The sequence below is a fragment of the Lycium barbarum genome, chromosome 10 (genome assembly GCF_019175385.1).
Source record: "Lycium barbarum isolate Lr01 chromosome 10, ASM1917538v2, whole genome shotgun sequence".
Taxonomy (NCBI): domain Eukaryota; kingdom Viridiplantae; phylum Streptophyta; class Magnoliopsida; order Solanales; family Solanaceae; genus Lycium; species Lycium barbarum.
The window spans coordinates 95968534-95993860 of NC_083346.1; the positions used below are offsets into that span (position 1 = coordinate 95968534).

The 25327-nt window shown below is 40.3% G+C and overlaps 1 protein-coding gene across 1 annotated transcript; it reads right to left on the reverse strand.

Annotated features, from left to right (window-relative positions):
- Window positions 1–11000: 11000 nt before the first annotated feature.
- LOC132614503 (uncharacterized) lies at window positions 11001–14805 on the reverse strand. The gene is made up of 8 exons (XM_060328967.1): window positions 13400–14805; window positions 13147–13314; window positions 12631–13060; window positions 11989–12540; window positions 11799–11897; window positions 11596–11694; window positions 11412–11510; window positions 11001–11338 (listed from the first exon to the last, which is right to left on the reverse strand). The coding sequence occupies exons 3-8, from the start codon at window positions 12937–12939 to the stop codon at window positions 11270–11272; spliced, it is 1227 nt and encodes a 408-aa protein (XP_060184950.1). The 5' UTR covers window positions 12940–13060; window positions 13147–13314; window positions 13400–14805; the 3' UTR covers window positions 11001–11269.
- Between the last annotated feature and the right edge of the window lie 10522 nt (window positions 14806–25327).

A 25327-nucleotide genomic window follows, 5' to 3' on the forward strand; every position in this document is an offset into this window, starting at 1 on the left:
TATCCTCCGCCCTAATCTTCAACTGATGATAGACGAAACACAAATCAATCTTAGAAAACATCAAAGCACCCCGAAGCTGGCCAAATAGATCATCAATACGAGGCATAGGGAAATTGTTCCAGATAGTGACCTTGTTCAACTGGCGTTAATCAATGCACATCCTCATGGTCCCATCTTTCTTCTTCACAAATAACACTGGAGCACCCCAAGGGGAGACGCTCGGTCTAATGAACTCCTTGCTCAATAAATCCTGAAATTGTTCCTTAGGTTCTCTCAACTCAACAGGTGTTATCCGATATGGTGGGATGGAAATAGGAAAGCACCCCGAAGCTGGCCAAATAGATCATCAATACGAGGCATAGGGAAATTGTTCCAGATAGTGACCTTGTTCAACTGGCGTTAATCAATGCACATCCTCATGGTCCCATCTTTCTTCTTCACAAATAACACTGGAGCACCCCAAGGGGAGACGCTCGGTCTAATGAACTCCTTGCTCAATAAATCCTGAAATTGTTCCTTAGGTTCTCTCAACTCAACAGGTGTTATCCGATATGGTGGGATGGAAATAGGACGAGTACCCGAGTCCACGTCGATACAGAAATCAATGTCACGATCGTGTAGCATACCCGACAAATATGATGGAAAAACCTCCACGAACTCGTTCACAATAGGAATAGACTCAACGGGTCGAGATGCAACAATCGTATCACGAATATGCGCCAAATACGGTAAACACCCCTTACTTACTAATTTCTTCGCCCGAAGGAAGGAAATAATCTTCTTCGGAGCAGGACTAGAAGTACCTCTCCACTCAAGCCTAGGGATACCGGGCATGGCTAAAGTGATTGTCTTGGCGTGATAGTCCAAGATCGCATGATAAGGAGAAAGCGAGGACATACCCAATATAATATCAAAGTCCACCATATCCAGAATCATCAAATCTACCCAGGTGTCATAACGTATAAAAGTAACTAAACAAGACTGGTAAACTCGATCAACAACCACAGAATCTCCGACCGGAGTAGACACATGAACAGGTATTTCTATGCTATCACAGGGTAAATCCCAACCAATGGCATGAAATGCAGATACATACAAATAAGTGGATCCAGGACCAAATAACACAGATGTTGCTCTATGACGGACAGAAATAATACCTACCATCACCCCATCAAGGATCTCCACCCAGAGGCCTGGCTGCTCTCGCCCTCGCGGTCTCAACTCTCACTGCACAGTCAACAATGGCCTGGAACGAAGCGTCCGCTGCCTCAAGCTGGACACAGGGCAGCTAGAGAGGACCATCCAACCCGCTAATGAACCACTGAATCCTACCGGCCTCCGTCGAAATCAAGGGGTAGGAGTAACGAGCCAAGTAGGAGAAAGATAGCGCGTAGGTAGCAACCGGCATGCCCTCCTATAGTAGAACCAGAAACTGACCCTGACGCTTGTTCCTCCTAGAATGTGGCACGTATCTCTCCAGAAACACCCCATAGAACTGCTCCCAAGTAAATGGGTGCGCGCACGCTAGCCTGCTAGCAAGGTAGTCTCTCCACCGTGACCTCGCACCACCACTGAATCGAAAGGCAACATACCTAACTCTGAGGATATCCCTGACCCCTCCTGCATGGAGTAGCTCGTGCGTGATCACGATGAACTCATAGGCATCCTCGTCTGGTGCACCTATGAAAATCAGAGGGGCTAACCTCGTGTACCTCCTCTATGCTGGCGTGCCGCAAATCCTCACCATCTGTGAGGGAAGATATAAGAGTCAAATACCAATTTGGTCTTTCCAGATAAAAATTTGAATAAAGTAGCACGAAGGAAAGAAAGAAGTTGAGATTTCGTTAATGTCCCAGGGCCTCCCGCAGATAAGTACGGAGCTCATCGTACCGATCCACAAGACTCTACTAGACATGCTCTTGTATTTAAGACCGGTAACCAAGGGCTCTGATACCAACTTGTCACGACCCATTTTGGCCTAAGTCATGCAGGCACCTACCATTCCCACCTCGACAGGCGAATCCTTAACTCAATGTTCACAATCAATAAATATAAGAAAATAGCGAAAGAAGTAAATGACATAAGTCTGACAATGTAATATAATATAGATAAGTGCGGAAGTAAATGAATCCATCCCAGTATCTGGTCTGGTCAAACAAGAGCATCTAAATACGAATGACTCTGGTCTGAATAATAATACATAAAATGTCTCAAATCGTGTCTTGAAGGAAAAGTAAGACATAAACAATAGAAGAGTCTTCGAGGTCAGCGGACGCCATGCTAACCCTGGAAAACTCAAGTAGAAGCTGAGAAGTCAATCAATAATGAGTCGAAGAAGTAGATCTGGCCTGATACTCTACATTCACAAAAGAATGCAGCAAGTGCAGGTCAGTACAAACAACAGTACTAGTAGGCATCATAGGCCGACTAAGCATAGTTAACACAATTCAAAAAATAATGTAGATAAACAAGTAAACCAATCACGTATGAGACAATATAATCGTAACCGAGTATCCGTCAACCCCTATGTAAGTATATAACCCCAATATAACAAGTCTGAGTATATCTAATCCTTTAACAATCAACACTATAGAATCAACAACACAATAGTCACAGTACAGTCATCACGACATCTCACTCAAGTCATAATGCAATGCAATGCAATAATGATATGAATGTGATGCCATGCCATGCTATGCAAATGAGATGTACACATGTACTCCGGACGAAAATATCGACATCTCTGCAGCACAACCCAGTGTGATTCGCGAAGTCGGAGTGCCACCCGTCCCGGATCTTTGCCTAGCAGACGGACCGGACCCTGGCTAATTGTTCACAGGGGGAGCCTCACCGACACCACTCTGGGGGACCCGCGGAGCCCATGCACTACAATAGATTTCGAGATAACATCAGAATCGTCCATGCACAACGATGCCCGAATATAACTATCGAACATCGACTTCCTCACAAGCACTCAAAAAAGTTGTCAAATATCAGTTTCATAAATCAACGATTCCAGAATTGAACCTCGGACATCGGCCTCCTCACAATCACTCAAGTAAAAGAGTTTATCAAGTATCAGTTTCATATAAACAACGATTCCGGAATGGATCTTCGGACATCGGCCTTTTTCACAATCACTCAAGTATAAGAGTTTATCAAATATCAGTTTCGCTCAATCAACGATACCTGATAACCGGCTATCGGCTATGCATGATAATATGAGAGAATGCGTGCAATGCACATGTCAATCATCAACAAGTAAGCTCAATATCACAAGTACCTCAACGGGGTACGCCAACAATATATCACATCACAATACCAACAGTGGGTATGCCAACATATATCAATAACTCAAGTACCAACAATGGGTACGCCAATATATATACATATCAATAACTCAAGTACCAACAGTGGGTACGCCAATAATTTATCATAGTACAAATACCAACAACGGGTATGTCAATCCTATCCCAAATCAGGACAACGAGCGACATTCACTATCTACCAACTAGACATGGCATCAAGCCAACACATTTAAACAATTAAACGCATATAACGGGGAGGCTAGTCCCAACACACATTAGGGCCTAACCTAATGCAATATCCATCCCAACTTCACACCCAAAGGTTCACATGTTGTCTCCGACATCATAATCTAAATAAGTGATTCACTATACTAAGTCTCACCAAAGGTAAACCATAACCTACCTGGACTACCGAACTGCAACACCAACAAGTCACTCTATCGCCTTGTCCTTTCTCTGAAGCTCAAAACCAAAGTAGTCTAAGCACAATCAAATTCTAAATTAGAAATCATGAAAAATGATACTAATATCGCTATGATATCAATTAGGTCCATTTTAACTTTCACGACCCAACTAGTGGGCCACGACGGGTACCCGAAGCTGACTACCGAGCACAACTCATCATGCTATCTATCACCCTGAACCTGGGCATACATTATTCTCAACACAAGAATTATCGTAAAACGGTCTTCAATACCTCCCAAAACATGTATAGACATAAGCCTCCTAGGCTAAAAAATGATGCACAGAATATACAATGAAGATGATCACATAGCGTCTACAACCGACACATAAGTATCTACGAGCCTCTAATTGGACTACCAGAATTATAAGGAAGGGACAGGACCCAGCTATGCCCCAACATGTACACACAAGAATATACAAAGAAATGGCGACTCCAGAGTAGTAGAGTACTCTTGCAAATTCGATGTACAAGCTCCTTTGTGTTTGCACCGTCTCCCTATCTACCTGTGGGCGTGAGCTCAGCGTCCATAAAGAAAAGGACGTCAGTACGAACAAAGTACTGAGTATGTAAGGCATGTACAACAGCATAATAAAGACATAAAGAAACATAAATCGAGGAGCAAACCTGTAACTGCTGCCTCTTAAGGCGGAGTCATGCATGCTAACTTTTGTAATAAAAATAATAGTAACATATCGTACATTTATAAGCCGCCAACCCCATATAGGCGCGTTGTGATCATCATTAGCCCGCGTCTAGGCCTCCCGTGATCGGGGTGTAAGCTGCCCACTGCAGTGATGTGTTTTTCCGGCCACCTATAGGGCGGCGCGGTGTTATACTTCCCGGCCATGTAGGCACGGTGTGATCATACATAAAAATAACATAAGCAGGCATGAGAGCCCAAGTGAAAGTTATAACTCTATCGGAGTGACGTAAGGTCGGTAACCTCCAATTATGTCATGGAATAGTCATGATCGTCATGTCTCACCCTGAAAGAACTAGTAACATGAGGTGAGACTAACCATAAGAAGCAACATCAACGAAATCATAAAGATAAGAATATCGAGCTCATCATAGCATCATTATCATCATCATTATCATGGAACATATCTCCTCCCTATCTCATAAGAAGCCCTTAAGAACCTTTAACCTTCATCTTTTAGGATGTAAGAAGATCATGGGAATATAAAAAGGAATCACAAAATAAGAGTCATACCTTTGAAAGAAAGGGGTTAGCCTTACAGACCTTTACGTCTCTTTAACTGTGCTGACTACACGGTTCCCTCCAAGTTCACGATTCTACATTCAAGAAAATTCGTGCTAAGATTAGATAATCGGAAACATACTTGAAGCTAAGCTATGGCGACTAAGGGCTAACGAAAATTGGGCAGCACTTCCTTTGTTTCTACAACTTCTCCATATAATATAACAACTCCCAAACATCAATAACAACATCCATAATATCATAATCAATAAACTTTGTTAAGTTAGAAATTATTCAATTCTCAAAATTCCTTCTCAAAGTCATCCATAACCATAGTTACCACCCAACGTCTTATTCATTCACACATAATGCTTCTTTAACATCCTTAATATCATTCATAACAAGATTATACCCATAACATGTCAAGAACTACTTTCAAGTCAAGTCACTATTCAAGAATACCACTATTTCCATATTTGAACTCCATATTCTAGTTTCTTCCTCAATCCAAGTCATTCAACCATTCAATATTTGTATTAGCGTAAAATGAATAAAAACCTCACCTTTGATTATGTAGGAATGGTCTTAGGATGAAAATACTTCACTTGGAGAAAACCCAACTTCAACACCAAAGAAATTTTTGGCTTGTATCAACCCTAGTAAGCATCCACACACTTAGTTCTCTTGATCCTTGGGATTTGATCTTTGATTTTCCCTTGGGTATGTTTTGATATGGTTTGGAGAAGATTCTAGAGGTTTTGAGAGAGTTGGAGAAGATGACAAATGAAAGAAATAATTTTGGGGTCCTCCTTATATAAAATTTAAAAGCTGCCCATCGGGTGTTATACGGACACTTATACGGTCCGTATAAGTGACCGTATAATACTTCCAGTGGAGGACACTACTCTGGACAGGTTATACGGTCCCTTATACGGATCGTATAAGTTATACGGACCGTATAAGTGGCCGTATAACTCATATTTTCCGAAGTTGATCATGTTGTTTCGTTTGACTTTTAATACTTGTCGAACCTTCTTAACACTTGTTTAACACTTCATTAACAATCTAAGGAGCATTATAACTCTTCCTCAAGACATTATTAAATCAACATTAGATCCGTACTTTGCAAAACCTTGCCAAAACACGATTTATACTTCGCCTTCCTCAACGAACTTTCTTCTCTTGGCTCAAATGTCTTCGGAATCATAATTAGAATCATTAAGTACCCCTTCTTACATGTACGGACATCATATACAGCTTACCATCCATTAATCTACTTAGCGCACAACGACATGAAATTTTTAAAGGTGTAACATTAACCCTAGAAATCGGGGAAACGGGCCTATAAGGGCGAAACGGGAAATTCACAGGTAAAATACCAAATTGAATCCTAGGTAATCATAACCCATCATTAATTGTTGATTTATCTCAAGAATTATCCCCAAATCTGATTTCTAATAAAACCCCCAAATTTGGATTAAACCTTAAAAGTGAAAGATATATGATTAGTAAGCTTAGATTTATCACATTTTAACATTAACATGATACATTTATCAAGTATACTCTTAGAGAAAAATCTCCCAAAACCCTTATTCAAATTCCATTTCTAAGGGATTGAAAAGGGAAGGAGAAAGTCTAAGATGATTGTGGTTAAAGAGAAGTAAAGGATTAGACTAGGTTTTACCTCCAAGATTTCATTCAATTTGTCTCCACGAACAGCCTTCCCTAGCCCCAATATTGAGATATGAAATAATGAGGGCCTAAGACTCATTAAATGCACATTCTCTACCTGTCACCTCTTCAGCGGTAACTGGACCGTCCCAGCGGTCAAGCTAAAATAGCTGGAACCGCTTCAGCGGCAGGGTTATCGCCCCAGCGGTGCCGCTGCTGCGGTCCTGGTGACGCTGAAGCGAACACCAGAATCTTGGTCTAAGTTTTTCGTTTCGATCCGATTTTTTGACTAAATCCCAAGGCCATCTGATTACATACCAGATACCTAGTCCCACATAAAAATATGCTATGAATGCTCCTGTGGCCTTGGAATTCCCAACGGAGGTCTCGTTGACCAAGTCAACCACCGATGCCTTAATTCCCATTTCCCATTCAATGTCCCGAAATGCATCCAAATACATTGTGAATCGAATCAAATGCACACACAAGTTCTAAACGACTATTCGAACCTCTCGGAATTGACGAAATTCATAAAAAGGTTCGTTTGCCCTAAAGTCAACTTTAGGTCTACCCTTTTCACTTTTTCGAGGTGTAACACTCTCCCCCCTCCCCCTTTTAAACATTCGTCCTCGAATGTTAAGTTCTCGGGAATTGTACAGAGATTTCGCCAGAGTTTCCCCTGTAATGTAGCACTACCATCCTGTCACAACCCACAATAACATCGCCTCACAGGGATACAACACAATGTGCAAGAAAATATGGCCACACACGACCAAAAGAATTAAAAAGAAAGCATTACATACCTTATGATAATGGCATCTCATCTTGAATCTCTTCTGGGGTGGAAACAATTGCGGATATTTGAATTTCATGTCTTCTTCCGCTTTCCAAGTCTTCCTCTCGGTTATTGTTTCTTCACAAGACCCTAACCGAGGTTACCTCTTTATTTCTAAGTTTCCGTACTTGCCTAACTAGTATGGCAATGTGTACCTCTTTATAAGCCAACTTCTCCGCAAGTTAAACATCATTCACTGGCACGATTCTAGTTGGATCTCCAACACATTTACGGAGCATCGACACATGGAAAACTGGTGGACTGATTCAAGCTTTGGAGGTAAATCCAGCTCATAAGCTACTTGGCCCCCTTTGCGGACAATCTTATAAGGTCCAATATATCGGGACTAAGCTTGCCCTTCTTTCCGAATCTCATTACACCTTTCATCGGCGACACTTTTAGGAATACCCAATCATTGATTTGAAATTTCAAGTTTCGTCGGTGATTGTCTGCATAAGATTTTTGGCGACTTTGGGCTGTCAACAATTGGTCTCTGATAAGATTGATATTTTCCACCGCTTGCTGAATCAATTCTGGACCTATCAGTTGTGTCTTCCCGACTTCAAACCATCCAATTGGCAACCTAGTTTTCCTTCCATACAGAGCTTCATACTGAGCCATCTGGATACTGGAGTGATAACTATTATTATAGGCAAATTCGATAAGTGGCAAATGGTCATCCCAATTTCCTCCAAAGTCTAATATACATGCCCGCAACATGTCTTCCAATGTCTGAATAATGCGTTCGGCTTGCCCATCAGTTTGTGGATGAAATGTTGTGCTGAGTCTCACTTGAGTTCCCAAACCTTCTTGAAAAGACTTCCAGAATTTAGCAGTAAATTGTGCTCCGCTATCTGTGATAATAGATACTGGGACACCATGAAGTCGCACTATCTCCTTAAGATATAACCTTGCATAATCTTCTGCTAAATATGTGGTTCTGACTGGAAGAAAATGAGCCAATTTCGTGAGTCTGCCAACAATCACCCAAATGGAGTAATGCTTGCACCGGGAACGAGGCAAACCTACAATGAAATCCATATTGATCACTTCTCATTTCCAGGTTGGAATTTTCATGGCTTGTAACAATCCTCCTGGCTTTTGATGCTCAATTTTCACTTGTTGGCAATTTGGACACTGAGCTACAAATTCATTCCATTCCACCAATATATTGACTTAAGATCTAAGATTATGGTACATCTTTGTCGCTCCTGGGTGAATAGAATAACGGGAGTAATGAGCTTCTTCCAGAATCTGACGACGTAGTCCTGCCACATCTGGCACACACAGCCTGCCTCGATACTTGAGAACTCCATCTGCAGAAACCTCAAATGGTGACTTCTCTTTCTCAGGAAATGTATCTCTATAGTGACTCAACTGGGGATCTTCATATTGACGCTCTCTCACCTCCATATCTAAGGATGAAACAGTTGGGTTATGAACAGCAACTCTTGCATTGCCTGAATCAATTAAACGAACTCCCAAGCTGGCTATCTGATGAAGCACGCAGACTAATTCTTTTTTCTCCGCCTGAACTTCACATAGGCTACCCATAGATTTGCGGCTAAGAGCATCAACCACCACATTTGCTTTTCCCGGATGATATAGTATACTCACATTATAATCTTTCAATAACTCTAACCATTGCCTCTGCCGAAGATTCAACTCCTTCTGTTTGAAGATAGACTGAAGACTCTTATGATCTATATAAATATCAACATGTACACCATACAAATATTGTCTCCATATCTTCAGTGCATGAATAACTGCTGCTAATTCAAGATCATGGGTCGGGCAATTCTTCTCATGTTTTCGCAGTTTCCTGGAAGCATAGGCTATAAACTTCCCATGCTGCATTAATACACAGCCTAACCCAACACCGGAGGCATCACAATAAACAACATAGCCTTCGGACCCTTCTGGAAGTGTTAGGACTGGGGCTGAAGTCAGTCTATCTTTCAATTCCTAGAAGCTACGCCATAAGCATCGGTCCACTGAAATTTTGCTAATTTCTCAGTTAGCTTCGCCAATGATGCTAAAATAGAAGAAAACCTTTCCACAAATCTTTTGTAGTAACCTGCCAATCCCAGAAATCTACGGACTTCTTTAGGCATTGTAGGACTTGGCCAAGTCCTCACGGCCTCGATCTTTTGAGTATCAACGCGAATACCATCAGATGAGATAATATGGCCCAGAAAAGTCACAAGGGATAATATGGCCCTTGTGGGAAAATGGGCCCACAAGGGCGAACCGAGAAATTCACGGGCAAAAAACCAAATTGAATCCTAGGTAATCATAACCCCATCATTAATTGTTGATTTAGCTAAAGAATTATCCCCAAATCTGATTTCTAGTAAAACCCCCAAATTAGGTATGAACCCTAATTCTCCAAATCTGAAATTAAACCTTAAAAGTAAAAGATATATGATTAGTAAGCTTAGATTCATCACATTTTAACATTAACATGATCAATTTATCAAGTATACTCTTAGAGAAAAATCTCCCAAAACCCTCCTTCAAATTCCATTTCTAAGGGATTGAAAAGGGAAGGGGAAAGTCTAAGATGATTGTGATTAAAGAGAAGTAAAGGATTAGACAAGGTTTTACCTCAAATATTTCCTTCAATCTGTCTCCAAGAACAGCCTTCCCAAGCCCCAATATCGATATATGAAATAATGAGGGTCTAAGACTCATTAAATGCACAGTCACTGCATGTCACCTCTTCAGCGGTAACTGGACCGTCCCAGCAGCCACCTGACCACTTCAGCGGTCAAGCTAAAATGGCTGGGACCGCTTCAGCGGCAGGGTTATCGCCTCAGCGGTGCCGCTGCTGCGCTGCTGGTGCCGCTGAAGCAGACACCAGACACCAGAATCTTGGTCTAAGTTTTTCGTTTCGATCCGATTTTTCGACTAACTCCCGAGGCCATCTGCTTACATACCAGAGAGTCCGGAACCAAAATACCCTAAAAATAATATTTTGAACCAAAATACCCCAACAAAAAAAGTTATTTTACTGCGCTATAGCTGTTGACGGAGACGGAGCCGTTAAGTGCTATAACGCAGTAAAATACTGCGCTATCCAAAAGTTTATCTCACTTATAACGCATTATTTTACTGTGTTATAGGAGTCCCCCATTTCCATTAACATCACATTTTTCACTCCTCTTTACGTAGTTTATCTTTTTTACATAGTTTAGCCGTATATTAATCATGCTTTGAGATTCCGGAACTTCAATATTTTATATAGAACTCTAGTTATATTTGTACAATTAATAAAACAGGCTCAACACATCAAGAATACGCAATACTTTGGATTGTCATTTTAGTGGTTGAAAAGTGCTCGAAGTCCTTTTTTAAGTCATTTTTAGCTTTAAGTTGTTTATCTTTTAGGGTTTCGTCTTAGTTTTAAATTAATGCTTAACTTTATTTCGAATGTGTCACGTTTTTTTTTATTATCAATTTAAGATGTGAAACTATAAACAATAATAAAGACTAAGATAATATTTATAAATATGCAAAAAATAGATAATATTTACAATAAATTGTACAACACTAATGTATATACACTATCGAGGATGGGTCCCACATGTAGTATGCCGGAGACTATTCCTGGGCCTAAGGCTCATGCCATCCCCACCGCCCTCGTCATCGTCTCCATCGCCTTTTTTCCTCTTAATAACCGGGCGCTCCAAGTTATGATCATCTCCTCTTCCCCTAGCCCTTGCGCCCTTAACGAGAACGTGCTTCTTCTTGGGATCTAGTCCCGCTGGCACGCTCAGAACCTCAGGCTAAGCTGGGTCTGGAAACTCGACCTCTTCCTCGTCGGGAGTCGCCACCGCAGGCGCCGAAGGACGAACCTGAAAAGTATATAAATATTAGTACTATTTCTTATTTATATTGAATACATTAACGTTATTTATTTAATCAAACCTGTGTGTCAACGGGCGCCTGAGTAGGCTCCTGAGAAGGGTCTGTAGGCTCCTGAGATGGGTGTGGTGGTGAATATGAGCTAGTCTCCTGGACGACATGCTGTTCGAAGTCCAAGTAAGGTTATAAAAATTAAATAAATATTTACCTTATATTGAATAAAATTAGTTTTAAGTAAAAATGTTACATGCGCCTCGGTAGTCTCATGAGAAGACACCTCTGCCTCGGCAGGCTGATGAGAATGCTCGGGAATGGGCAGCTCCTGTGGACCCACTGGCGCCGAATCCTAAAATATGAAAAAAATGAAATAATAAGTACTTTAAATGATCAAATATGTATATTAAGTATTGACCTTATATTTAATAAAACTAATTTTAATTAAAAGCTTACATGTGGCTCGACAGTCACATGGGAAGACATCGCTGGCTCGGCAGGCCCATGAGAAAATGCCTGAATGGGTGGCTCTGGTGGACCCGCTGGCGCCGAATCCTAAAATATAAAATAGTACTAAATAATGAGTAACATATATATATTTAAAATAAATAATTTAAATGAACAAATAAGTATTTTAAATACTAACCGGGATCAAAAACTCATCGAAGTCAAGAATCCGGGCTCCCTCTAAATTCCTCACAGGCCGCTCATCAGCTAATGAAGTGCGTAACGCCGCCCAATCAACGTTATCACGCTCCTCCATGTATGCATTCTGGCTCGGCTGTGATGAAGACCCGGGTATCTCAGCAAGTAAGAGCGCCAGCGAAAACGTAGGTGAGTCCCCAGGTGAGCTGCCACCGGCCTGGAAGGGCTGCGGATGGACTAGACTGTGAACGCCCTCTGGAATGGGATCGGCCTCATCCGCCTCATCTACCAGTCCCCAACCACTAGGTCCTCTAGCAGCAACGCGGCATCCTCTACGCGCACGGCGTCCTCCGGCAGCACGGCCTCCTCCTCTGGGAGCACCCGGTGCTGCCTGATACTCAGCCCCCGGAACAGGTTCCGCCATGCGCCTAATCTCGCCTGCCTGGCGGATACCATCCTCGGAAATCCTAACCATCTCCGCGGCAAGCCCCACAAGCCCAGGGTAAGGCATATGCTCTAACCCCAAGATGCGTAAACGTTGTACGGCCACCAGCTGCATTTGTGTTTAACAAAAACAAAAAAAGTTTATTTATAAAACGTAACAATTAACGAAATTAGATAAATCTAAATACGATAAACTTACCAATGCCTCGTACTGCCCCGCGAGTGCTGAATATCCTACATCCCTAGGGGGACGCAAAGTTGGGTTGCCGATCAATCGGCGTGTGATCTGATGATACCAGCGCATGTAATGCTCAATGGGAGTCAAATGGCCGACCACCGCTAAAGTGCCCAACCTGTTCTCCCAACGGTGGAGCTGGACATCCATGAAAGCCAAAAAATCATCATCAACGACAGCCCGATCTTCCCGCTGGTAGTGTCGGAGCTCATGACGGACATCAGGGGGTATACTCCGTGTATGCCCAAACTGTCGTAAGACACGCTCGGGCATGTGATCCTCTACGATGTCCAGGTGTATCAATGGACACCGCGACCTCCAAACCCCCTGACCTGCCCTACAGAAAGGGGGGAAAACTATCTAATATAGCAGCGTATGGCGTCCATATAAATAGCTGCATAACATATAAATACAAATCATTGATCACCAAGTAGAAAAGACGGTTAATTAATTTATTAATGTAAATTTAAATAGTTTTACCGCATCGTCCGTCATGTGATCAAGTTGGTCCCGGAATGGAAGAATACTGTGGTGCGTATCGACATCCCGGTCAAAACCCGTTGTCCACCACCTCGCATAAGGCATGTCAATCTCGAGGTGATGCCTAGGTACGGGTTGAAAAGGCAGCATCCTCTCCCACGCCCATAACTGTAAGCGATATTAGAAAATATGATTTTTAGCCGTCCTTTCAAGAGGTTTGTTGACATTAAAGGAACACACACTTAAATATTACCTGGAGAAGAGCAAAAAATCCACACACATCTCTGACAGCACCAATAGACGCTCGGCACAGGCATCTGTAAAGATATGCCATAACAGCACCGCCCCAGCTGTAGTCTCCCAAGCGGTCCAGATGCTCCAAGAAAACCAAGTAACGTAAACTGACAAAGGCACCCAATGAATTCGGGAACAAGATGCCCCCGAATATAATAATCAGGTACAAACGGGCATGACGATCAACATCGTCCTGTGGGGTGCCGTCGTCAACCGGATCCAGACCCTCCAAATAAGTGCAGAGTGCACTAAGCTAAACCCGACTCTGTCCCGATATCTGGGCCGCGTCATCAGGCACGAAGTGGGTGAGCCTAGTCAACTCTGTCACCCACGTCTGACCAGGAGGAGGCTCGTATCGAGTGTACAGTGGCTCTCCATCAACCCACAATCCAAAGAGGACCTCTACATCCTGAAGTGTAATCGTGACCTCACCAGTGCGAAGATGGAAGGTATGTGTCTCTGGCCTCCACCGCTCAACCATGGTCGTGATGAGCGCCCAATCATGTTGTACCCGACCAACGGACACGCAACGGTTCATGCCGCCCCGAAACAATATCTCCAACACGCGAGGGTGTGGGGGTGCTCGCGTAAAAGAGCCCACGCTCTCTGCAGCCTGCGGGGACGGAGCCTAGTAGATATCCCTATAGTACCGGCCCATAATAACTCTGACGTATGATTGTCTTGCAAAGACAATACTGATCTATCAACGGGTCCCGGGTGAACAGCGGGCCCCGAGTGATCATCGGGCCCCGGGTGATCATCGGGCCCAGGGGGAACATTCGGATCCATGCAAGAGTCCGTTCTGTACAAACTAAATTAGTCATTATTCTTGAAATGAAAGATAAATTATATTAACTAATCGAAATTTAGCAGTAATATTTGTTTGGAACTCTATTTTGAATATGTGATACATTTTTAGTTGACCAAATAGCCAACACAACTACGATAAAATTAAACTAAAAGAGTATATTCGTCGACCACATATTCTCCTATAAACTTTACATTTTTTTCGTTAGCTTATGTATTTATGAAAAGAAGAACTTTAACTATTCTTTTTAAGATAATTTTTTTTATTTAACATATATATTCACGCTTTTAAAATTGTATAGATTAACATTTCATAATCATTTACAACTTGTTTGGATGGTTGTTACCTATTGTATTATATTATGTTGTTAGTTTAAATAAAATATTTTCTTTGATTGCTACTTTAATTTTATTGTTATGTAACGACGAAAGGTTCTATTTTATGTAACTACTGATTTGATCCTATACAATACAACACAATACGATAAATGTCAAAACAATACATAACAACCATCCAAACAAAGTGTTAACAATATAATAATTCATTACCAATCAACTTCTATCAATTCATAAAGAATATTTAACAAATACTCAATTAACAAAATAATAATTCTTTAACAATTCATAAATAATTAACAACTCATAAACATATAACAAATTAACAATGCATAAAAATTTAACAAATTAACAATTCATAAACATTTAACAAATAATGAATTAAACCAAAAAAATAATGGAATAGTGGCCTAAGCCACTGCCCAGCCCGATCAAACCAAAAAAAAAACGAAATTTGATTATTTTTTTTTTTTTTTTTTGGAAATTAACGACGATTAAATGTTAAACATGCATACAATATAATGTATATAACAAAATAATAACAAAAGTTCATAGTAGAAAACCTTAATCGAAGATTTTTTGTAGAGTTATTTTAATCGAGTTGTACGCCGCTTTTTCTCAAAATTCGAACTTAGAATCTTGCTCCTTGACTTGAATATACCGAGAATCTAAACTTTCCGGATGAAATTTAATAGAAAACGACGTTTTTAAGACGTGGGGACCACCTTGGCTCGCCTCCAATGGCGTTTTGAAATTTTTTTTGCCACTGGAGGGGACCAGTGGTGGAACCCGATCGGGTTATAGTGGAGTAATATAGCGCAGTATTTTACTGCGCTATAGGAGAGAGACAAACTCCTATATCGCAGTAAAATAATGCGTTATAGGTGAGAGAAACTTTTGGATAGCGCAGTAGTTTACTGCGTTATAGCACTTAACGGCTCCGTCTCCGTCAAGTGCTATAGCGCAGTAAAATACTGCGCTAAAGGTACTTTGGTAACTCTTTTTTTTGTTGGGGTATTTTGGTTCAAAATATTTTTTTTTGAGGGCATTTTGGTTCCGGACTTCATACCAGATACCTAGTCTCACATAAAAATGTGCTACGAACGCTCCTGTGTCCTTGGAATTCCCAACGGAGGTCTCGTTGACCAAGTCAACCACCGATGCCTTAATTCCCATTTCCCATTCAATGTCCCGAAATGTATCCAAATGCATTGGGAACTGAATCAAATGCACACACAAGTTCTAAACGACTATCCGGATCTCTCGGAATTGACGGAATTCATAAAAAGGTCTGCTTTCCCTAAAGTCAACTTTGGGTCTACCCCTTTCACTTTTAAGCCTATATTTTCACCAAAGTTACCAGAATCCAGTCTATACACCTCGGGAAGCGTGTCAACGGTCCCCTCGGGTAAAATATGAGTCAATCAATGTCAAAAGAGCTATAACGACCAAATTGGTCGTTACATCAGATACCAATTGAACCGTTGCTCGTCCTCGAGCAAAGAAAAGAAGGAAATCAGGGAAATACCTGAATCAGTGAACAACTGGGGATATCGGCTATGCATATCCGACTCAGTCTCCCAAGTAGCCTTTTTCACAGGGCGGTGTTTCTATTGCACCTTCTCAGACGCAATCTCCTTGGACCTCAACTTTCGAACCTGCCTATCCAAGATCGCGATAGGCTCCTCCTCATAAGTCAACTTCTCATCAAGCAATATAGAATTCCAACGAATAATGTAGGTACCGTCGGCATGGTATCTCTTCAGCATCGAAACATAGAAAACCGAGTGAACTCCTGCCAAGCCTGGCGGCAATGCTAACTCATAAGCTACATCACCTATACAATCCACGATCTCAAACGGGCTAATGTATCTAAGGCTCAACTTGCCCCTCTTACCAAACCTCATAACACCCTTCATGGGTGAAACCTTCAACAGAACCTGATCACCAATAGCAAACTTCGAATCCCGAACCTTCCGATCCGCATACATCTTCTGCCAGCTCTGAGCCGCCACGAGTTTGGCCTGAATAACTCTCACTCTATCAAGGGACTCACTCAATAGATCCATGCTCCCAGGTCGAGCCTCAAAACCATCGAACCAACCAATCGGAGATCTACAATTCTTACCATATAAGGCCTCAAAAGGCGCCATACCAATACTCGAATGATAATTGTTGTTGTATGCAAACTCCACCAAGAGCAAGTGCTGATCCCAATGACCACCAAAGTCAATAACACACGCTCTCAACATGTCCTCGAGCACCTAAATGGTCCGCTCGGACTGGCCATCGGTTTGGGGATGGAAAGCTGTACTAAAGTCCAATCGGGTACCCAACTCATCATGAAATGCTCTCCAAAATTGAGAAGTGAAGATAGTACCCCGATCAGATACAACAGAAATAGGGATCCCATGTAATCTCACAATATCCCGAATATACATCTTGGCTAACTTCTCTGCGGTATAACAAACCTGAACCGGAACAAAGTGGACGAACTTAGTCAATCGATCCACGACCACCTAAATAGAATCAAACTTGCCAAGGGTCTTCGGAAGACCCATGACAAAATGCATGGTAATCCTCTTCCCACTTCCACTCAGGAATGGGAATCCTCTGAAACACCCCATCGGGTCACTGGTGCTCATACTTTACCTGTTGACAATTTCCACACTTAGCCACAAAATCAACTATATCCCTCTTCATACGGTGCCACCAATAGTGCTGTCTCAAGTCACAGTACATCTTAGTCACTCCCGGATGAATGGAATAGCGAGAGTTGTGGGCTTCAGATAAGATCAACTGAATTAGATCACCAACACGAGGAACGCATATGCGTCCTCTAATCCTCAAAAAGCCCTCAGAATCAATCATAACCTCCTTGGCCTCACCTCTCGACACCCTATTTCGGATCTTTCTCAACTGAGAATCCTCAAACTGATGAGCCTTGAATCGATCCAATAACGATGATCTCGCCTCTAAACAAGACAAAATCCTGCCCGGGGTCGAGATGTCGAGACGGACGAAGCTGTTGGCCAGAGTCTGAACATCCATGGCCAACGGACGCTCGGAAACAACCAATCGAGCTAAACTCCCCATACTCACTGCCTTGCGACTCAAGGCATCAGCCACCATATTGGCCTTACTAGGGTGATACAGAATAGAGATGTCATTATCTTTCAGGAGCTCCATCCATCGACGCTGCCTGGAATTAAGATCTCTCTGGGTAAACACATGCTGAAGGCTACGGTGATCGGTAAAAACCTCACAATGGACACCGTACAAGTACTGCCTCCAAAGCTTCAAATCAAATACTACGACCAACAACTCCAAATCATGGGTAGGGTAATTCTTCTCGTGAACTTTCAACTGACGGGAAGCATAAACTATCACCCTACCCTCCTGCATCAACACTGTACCCAAACCCATACGGGAAGCATCACAATCGACCGCGAAGTCCTTGCCCTCCACAAGTAAGCCTAGGATCGGGGCTATGGTCAAAAGATACCTAGTCCCACATAAAAACACGCTACGAACGCGCCTTTGGCATCGAAATTCCTAACGAAGGTCTCGTTGACCGAGTCAACCACCGATGCCTTAATTCCTATTTCCCATTCAATGTCCCGAAATGCATTTGAATGCATTGGGAACCGAATCAAATGCACACACAAGTTCTAAATGACTATCCGCACCTCTCGAAATTGACTGAATTCTGAAAAAGGTTTGGTTGCCCAAAATTCAACTTCAGGACCGCTTTCACTTTTAAGCCTATATTTTCACCAAAGTTACCCGAATCCAATCTAGACACCTCAGGAAGCCTGTCAACGGTCCCCTCGGGTCAAAAGTGAGTCAATTAATGCTCGGAAGTGGCGAAAGTTCCAAAAGATCTATAACGACCAAACAGGTCATTACATTTGATTTTTTTAGTGAAGGCTTGACCGCGATCCCGCGTGTCCCCTTTAAAACCAAGCTTTTTGCCAGAAGTGGCAGAGTTTATGATATGAAATGAATGATAGTTTATAATTGCGAAATTTAAACACATAAACTGATAAGTACAGTTAAAATCACATTATATTTAAACCCATATGGTTAGAACCTAGGAACTCCCCAGCAGAGTCACCATCTGTTATGGTTCGCTTTTACGTGGGTTAAGGCATAAAAGTTACTACGAGGTTATTGGTGCTCTAAATGGATTTTAGTGTTTTTAGAGCCGCCACCTAATTTATTAAAGGAAAACTGGGCAAAAGATTTTTCAAGGGATTTCTAGGAACCCAAGGCATGGCAGACACCAGGGAAGGCCTATTATATTCCGAGCCTGCTCTCCATTTCCCTCCCCGGCCGGAGAGCCTCCAGGACAAGGAGGCGGCAATCAACCATCCACTCTCGAGATTCATATTGATCAATAGATCTCCGCGTCCTGCCAGAGTCCGGGCCGTGTCTCAGTCCCAGTGTAGCTGATCATCTGAAAAGACCAGCTAAGCATAAGCTTAATCCTTGAGTGGTACTAAGCATCTCCATTTATATGTTAAGCTTATGGTATATAAGAGAGAAAGTATCAATATTTGTATGCACAACTTACCATAAAAACTAGCTATACCACACACATAATATACAACCAATCGAATGCATGACAAAATTTAATAGTGTAACACCTTCAAGAGACAGTCAGGCCCAAATTAAATAATAGTGAAGAAGAAACTTAAACCCAAGTAGTATCACTTATCAGAAATGCACAAATTGGGTCAACCATGAATTACACTTAGTTATAAGAGAAGGCCCAACCACTAATATGAAAGAAAATGGCCCCAAAATCCCCCTCAAACTAATACAATATTAATTAATGCCAACAGGTTTGTAGTGGTGATAAACATCATATATACTAGATATACTAACCTCTATACACTTGTGAGGTTTATAGAGTTTCGGTATACTTTTTATATCCAGGTATATCCCTTCATTTATTGAGAAAAAACAAATAATCATACAAAGCATATGGTAAAAAAGATGATAGACCTTCAAATATAGAGGTTTCAACCAAGCAAAGTCCATCAGAATCAAGGAGGGGAGGGCTATACAAGGCAAATGTCAAGAAAATATATGATTACAAATATTCCCACTCTCTTTTTACTCAAATGATGCCATAGGATGTAAGTTCATATGGGGGAACCCCAGCAGTCTAGAACAAAAGAGATTAGGCTGAATTTTGACTAGAAAACTCAAAGCTTCATCACTCTTATTCCTTACTCTAGGTAAGTCACACCCATAACTACTCAACATCAAGTGACATCCCCTTACCAACTCAATCTTTCAAATTCATGAACACACACTCACTAGACACTGCACTTAAATCCACTTTCTGCAAACAGTTCTTTCAATTAGACACATACAGAGGGAAACAAGCGTACAGAATTGCAGGATGAGGGCATGTACAGACAGGATAGCAGGTTTTAAAGCCATTTTTTAAAGCCAGTAACAATGATAATGCTATAACTATTGCAAGTTAAGGCATGCCCTACATAGGATTGTTTCATAAGACAACTTGTAAAACAGGTTCAAAAGGATCAACACATTATCCTTTCATCACTTCTCACCAAACACGGGATTCTTAACAAATATCATAAGCTTCACAGATTATGACAATAGGTCTAAAAGAAAACACTTGATTTGGATTACCATACTTGAAACACATTCTGGGATTTTTTAATATGAAACCAATTAATCAACCAGATAGCTTAGACCTCATAGCATACACACAATTATCCAAGGAAAGCAAAAGACCTTTGTCACCTTTAGACAGGTCATTTCGTCCTTAAAGGTGCAGTCTCAGTCTAACCAAAACTCCAAAGAGACTCATGTACAACTTTAGCTCTAAAGTTCATTAGGAATGATATGCAGGCAGTTTCAGATCAAGCAAAAAAAAAGCCATAGACAAATACCATTATTGACTAAACAAGAGACTCCTAACTTCAGACAAAGTACAAGGATTAGACAAGTTGCTCTTCACAATGATCCAGCTTAAGCAAAACCAAACATAATATCTCAAGGCACCAGATCCAATAGAGGCTACCACAAAATAGGAGTAACAGATTTGAACAGGATCAACAACGTGACTTAAGTAAAGTTTTCCATACTTAATAGTTCTACAGTGTCACCCATCAAACATAAGCCATCAGGCCAACAGAACCAAACTTACTTAAGCAAGTCATAGCCAAAATAATCAAGCTAACACTTAATCTTACTAATCATATTCAAGCCAACAAGGTCTAACAATCATGAATCATGTAACTAACTCCCAACAGGATGACAGTACACATATAGTTTAAAACAATACACATATTGTCTAACTAACACAGTACATGTGGGACATAAGTAAATTTAGACATGAAATAATAAACAAAAAGGGCATATTTGACCACACAGATCAGACTTAAAGAGTTTACACTTTCACTAAGTCAAGGCAAACTACAATAGCACATGATATGACTAATTAAACATAAGCACTATTTTTTGCTACATTAAGACTAACTAAAGAATCCTACTATTATTAAAAGCAGGTTGGATCAGACTAACAAATAAGGCATGGCAATACAAGTTCACACAGGTGTTTTATAAGGGTAGGTGTGAATCAATTTTTAGACAAAACAATAGGACATCTGGTAAGTTCATCCTATCAAATTAAGTTATTTTTTGTCATTAGCACAACAACAGGCCACACATGTCCATCTTTAAAGACCAGATAGTGACAAAATGACCCACAGTGCTCAAGTTTGAAACACATAACTGATTGTTAGTTCAAAATCTAGTTAAGGAAGAAATCCTAATCCACAGAAAACAAAAAAGGAGCAATTAAATGTCATAGGCAAGAATAGAAGTCAAAACAAGTTTTCACATAGTCACTTAGGGTGTCTAAATTTCTTTTAAATTTATTTTCTTCCAATTAGAACACTAACATAGTTCATGAGCTTGAACAAACTCCTAACAAGACTGTGTAAACTGATTTAGCAAGCCATGGATTAAAACTAAGATTATGAACAAGTTTAACTGCTAACTAAATCACATTGAAGTATAACTACAGCCAAACATTAATATCAATGAACCATTTTACTACTTATCTTAACTTATATATTAACTTTATACAAAATCACATAGATAGGATAAATCTTTAGTTAAGATAAACAGGGTATTTTTTCAAGAAATCCACATCAAATGAAGGCTAATCACAAGGCAAATGTTTGATATCTAGACTGATTAGCTATTATTTTAAATAAGTTTTAACATATTAACCTTCAAGTCATCATGAATTAACCAGCAAAATACATGAAGAAGCTCAAGTCATGTATGTAAAACAAGCACTGACCAGGACCAAGTCATACACACAGGGCTTAAAACATAACATCAATAATTTAGACCAACACAAAACAGCCCCTAATTACTACAAATCCAAGCATTAGCACATAAATGATATTTCACTAACATAGCCAACAACTAAGTTGACAGACACCATTGACTAGACAAAATTAATGTTCAACTAGTAACTAATTTAAACTAGACAAAATCAACTTAGCAAACATAATTATCTACATTAATCTTAAATTAATACTAAACTAGCAAAGCATAATTAACAGAAAATGCGATAAAAACAAAAGAGATAATAAATTACCTTTTTAATGCGCAACCAAGAAGAGATTTGGATTTGGAAGGACTCTTACTCCTCAAAAAATCACAACACTCAGCCAAACAAACGAGAACAATACTTTTAAAAAAAAAATTACTTGACTGAGAAAACTAAAAGATCTCAAATATTTTCTTTGAAAAAACTTTTAAGTATTTTTCGAGTCTATGAGTATATTTGAATATCAATATGCCCAATCTTGTTCAATAATGAAAAATAACGTCCTTTAAATAAGAAACCCAAAACTTTCAAAACTCTTGCTAAATCGATGTGGGATAACTCCCCATGGAGGGGATTTCCTCCTCATAGCCCCATTGTAGGGTCGAGATTAGATAAAAAAATGAAGGGTCAGATCTCACCCTCAACTAATCGATCCATTTAGTTCTTCATGAACCAATGGGATCCCTGGATTCAAATCCACAAACAACCAAAATTAATTAATGGATTGTAGAGTATTACCTTGAATCGACTAAAAAGCAAAGAAAAAATAGCGAAATATACCGCGTTTGGATAACATTTGATGAGAAAACTATAAAACAATAAACGCATTACTTAATATAGCCATACCAGACCTGCTAAAAGTATGGTACACTTGCAATCTTGCCACAAATGACAAGGGTGACACAGTCGCGGGTCCACCGCCCTCATGGCAGCGCTAGGGTTTCAAGAGAGAGGGAAAGAGGAAGATATAGGGTTTGTTTGGTTAACCAAATAAACGAAGAGGGCCTTTGCCCCTTCTTTAATTGCACGTTGGGCCGGCTCTGGCCCTTGTTGGGCTGGACTCGGCCTAATAATTTTTTAAAACGAGAAGGCCCATTTTGATATATATATATATATATATATATATATATATACGTATTTTATACGAATACATATTGTAATGACCCATTTGGTCGTTTAGCACTTTTGAATTCGTTTTCGCTAAAATACCATCTTCGTAGTTTTAAAGGGTATTCTTGACTTGCGGGAATTGGTGGCACGGTGTTTAATTGGCGGGTATTTTTTGAAATATATTTATTTAATGTGTGTGAATAGTTTATTTATAGGAATATGAGTTTCACACATATAAGGGATAATTTAGTAAATAGAGTATTTGACGGTGTGTGTAAATTTTAAAGTACTCAAAGTGGCCAAGTAAATAAGTGAAGTGGATCAATATTGTAATAAGCTATTGGGCTAAGCCCGCCTTATATTCCGTACATGCAAGTGCCTTATGGGTTATATCTAGTCCTCAAATCAGTACGTGATCTAGAAAAGAGAAACAATTGTAGGGCAGTTTATGTTTCAACTGCGCACAAAAAGTTAGGGAGTATCTATTTATCAAACTTCACAAGGCATCAAGTACTATTGTAACCTTCATTGCAGAGAGTTGGTGTGATGTTTTACCATTTATGTTGATAATCATTGAGTAATGGGTTGGGTAATAATTGGATAGTAATAATTAATACTAAATGGTGGGCCAGTGTGATTGGAGTAATTATTCATCCAATGATTAGCATCAGGTTTAAGTTGCACTGAATTTCCATTTCTCATTTCGTTGTGTTGTAGGGGCATACTTTAAGATTTCTTTAATAGTACATATCGTGTTTTGATTTACCATTTTGATTAAGTGATGGTGATTAGATAATGAGATGAAGGCTAATGATTACTTCATGATGAGCTAATTATTAACAGTAATGATGAATGGAGCAAATACTATTGTACGAAAATGATGGTTCTTCGTTACTGGTTTCCGAAATTTTCATGGGTTTGAAGATTTCTCATATGATTTCCATGTCGTGACTACATTTTTGATATATTGGGTATATGTAATTGGATATTAGATGTATTGGTCATATGAACACCATTAAATTCATGGTATTTGAGATGTGGGAAGTTAGATTTTATCCTAAGTTAAGATTTTGAGGTAATTGAAAGTTTTGAACCCTACTCTTAAGAAATGTGAATTAATGATTTGAGAGTCTATTTATGGATTAAATTGACTAATTTTTCAGGATATATGATCCTTAGGTTATGGGTGAAATGATTTTTAAATAAAATTTCAGTTTTACCCTTTTGGTCTCGAGGTCACTTTTCGGGGTACGTTTTTGGGTTTCGAATATAAGCATAGCAATATGGGTGCTCTTAGATTCTTATTCTAATGTAGATTATGTATTTGATAGACCTTGTCAGTTCGAAAGCACTTCGGAAGGGAAAAGCTTTGGCGTGAGAGTTCGTGGCACTTGTTCAGCATTGAGGTACGTTATGGTCTACTTTAGTTAGACTCTGATTAGAGAATCGTATGTAGTAGTAGAAAGTGACCGGGATAGCATGATAGGCCTTCGGGCATGAAGTTGAGGTGAATTCCAATTAGGTTAGCTCTGTTAGCTATTATGTGGGCTTGTCGCCATGTGTGCTATTTCTTGTGATTGTCACCTGTTTGTATCTCTGTCACACAGTAGCTCACTCATCACATGAAAGGGAAGTGTAATATTGATAATTGAATCTTGAACAGTAACCTGACTTGTACTCGTTGATTGTATATTGGGGATATTGTAGAGACGGATATCATGCATGGCATGCTTTTTATATTACTCTTATGTTGTCCTGATGGTGAGGTGACTGTTTCAGAGACGCCAAGGTCTTTGCCGGAGGTTGAGAGTGACAGAGAGACTCCGAGGTTTTTGCTAGAAATTGAGAGTGATTGATAGCCTCCGAGGCTTCTGCCGGAGAGCATGAGTAGTACATGGACTTCGCGTGTCCCCCATGGGTCATGGCCTTGCCCTTAGCATGTGTGTACGAGAGTGGAGTGAGAGAGTCGACTGTTGCATCGCATTGCATTCATCCACTCATATATTTGACTGGTCATTTAGTGAACTTGTAGCGGTTCTATTTTTTCCGATTCGTATTTGCACTTGCCTCATTTAAAAAGAAAAATGTCCCGGGGAAGTACGGCTGTCAATCATACCGGAAAAAAAGGAAAAGATATACTTCTACGTGGATGGTACTCTAAATGGACATTATTTTAGAGTAGCAACCTAACTTATAGGTAAGTTAGGAAAACCAGTTCAAAAGGGTTCATTTAAAATGGTTAAG

Excerpts from the sequence above, each read along its gene's own strand:
- LOC132614503 (XM_060328967.1), bottom strand. The coding sequence starts at position 12,939 with ATGCCCGAGCGTGTCTTACGACAGTTTGGGCATACACGGAGTATACCC. Across the intron at positions 11,898-11,988 it reads TCGATGAGTTTTTGATCCCG|GATTCGGCGCCAGCGGGTCC; the intron begins GTTAGTATTTAA and ends TTTATATTTTAG. Across the intron at positions 11,511-11,595 it reads ATGAGACTACCGAGGCGCAT|CATGTCGTCCAGGAGACTAG; the intron begins GTAACATTTTTA and ends GACTTCGAACAG.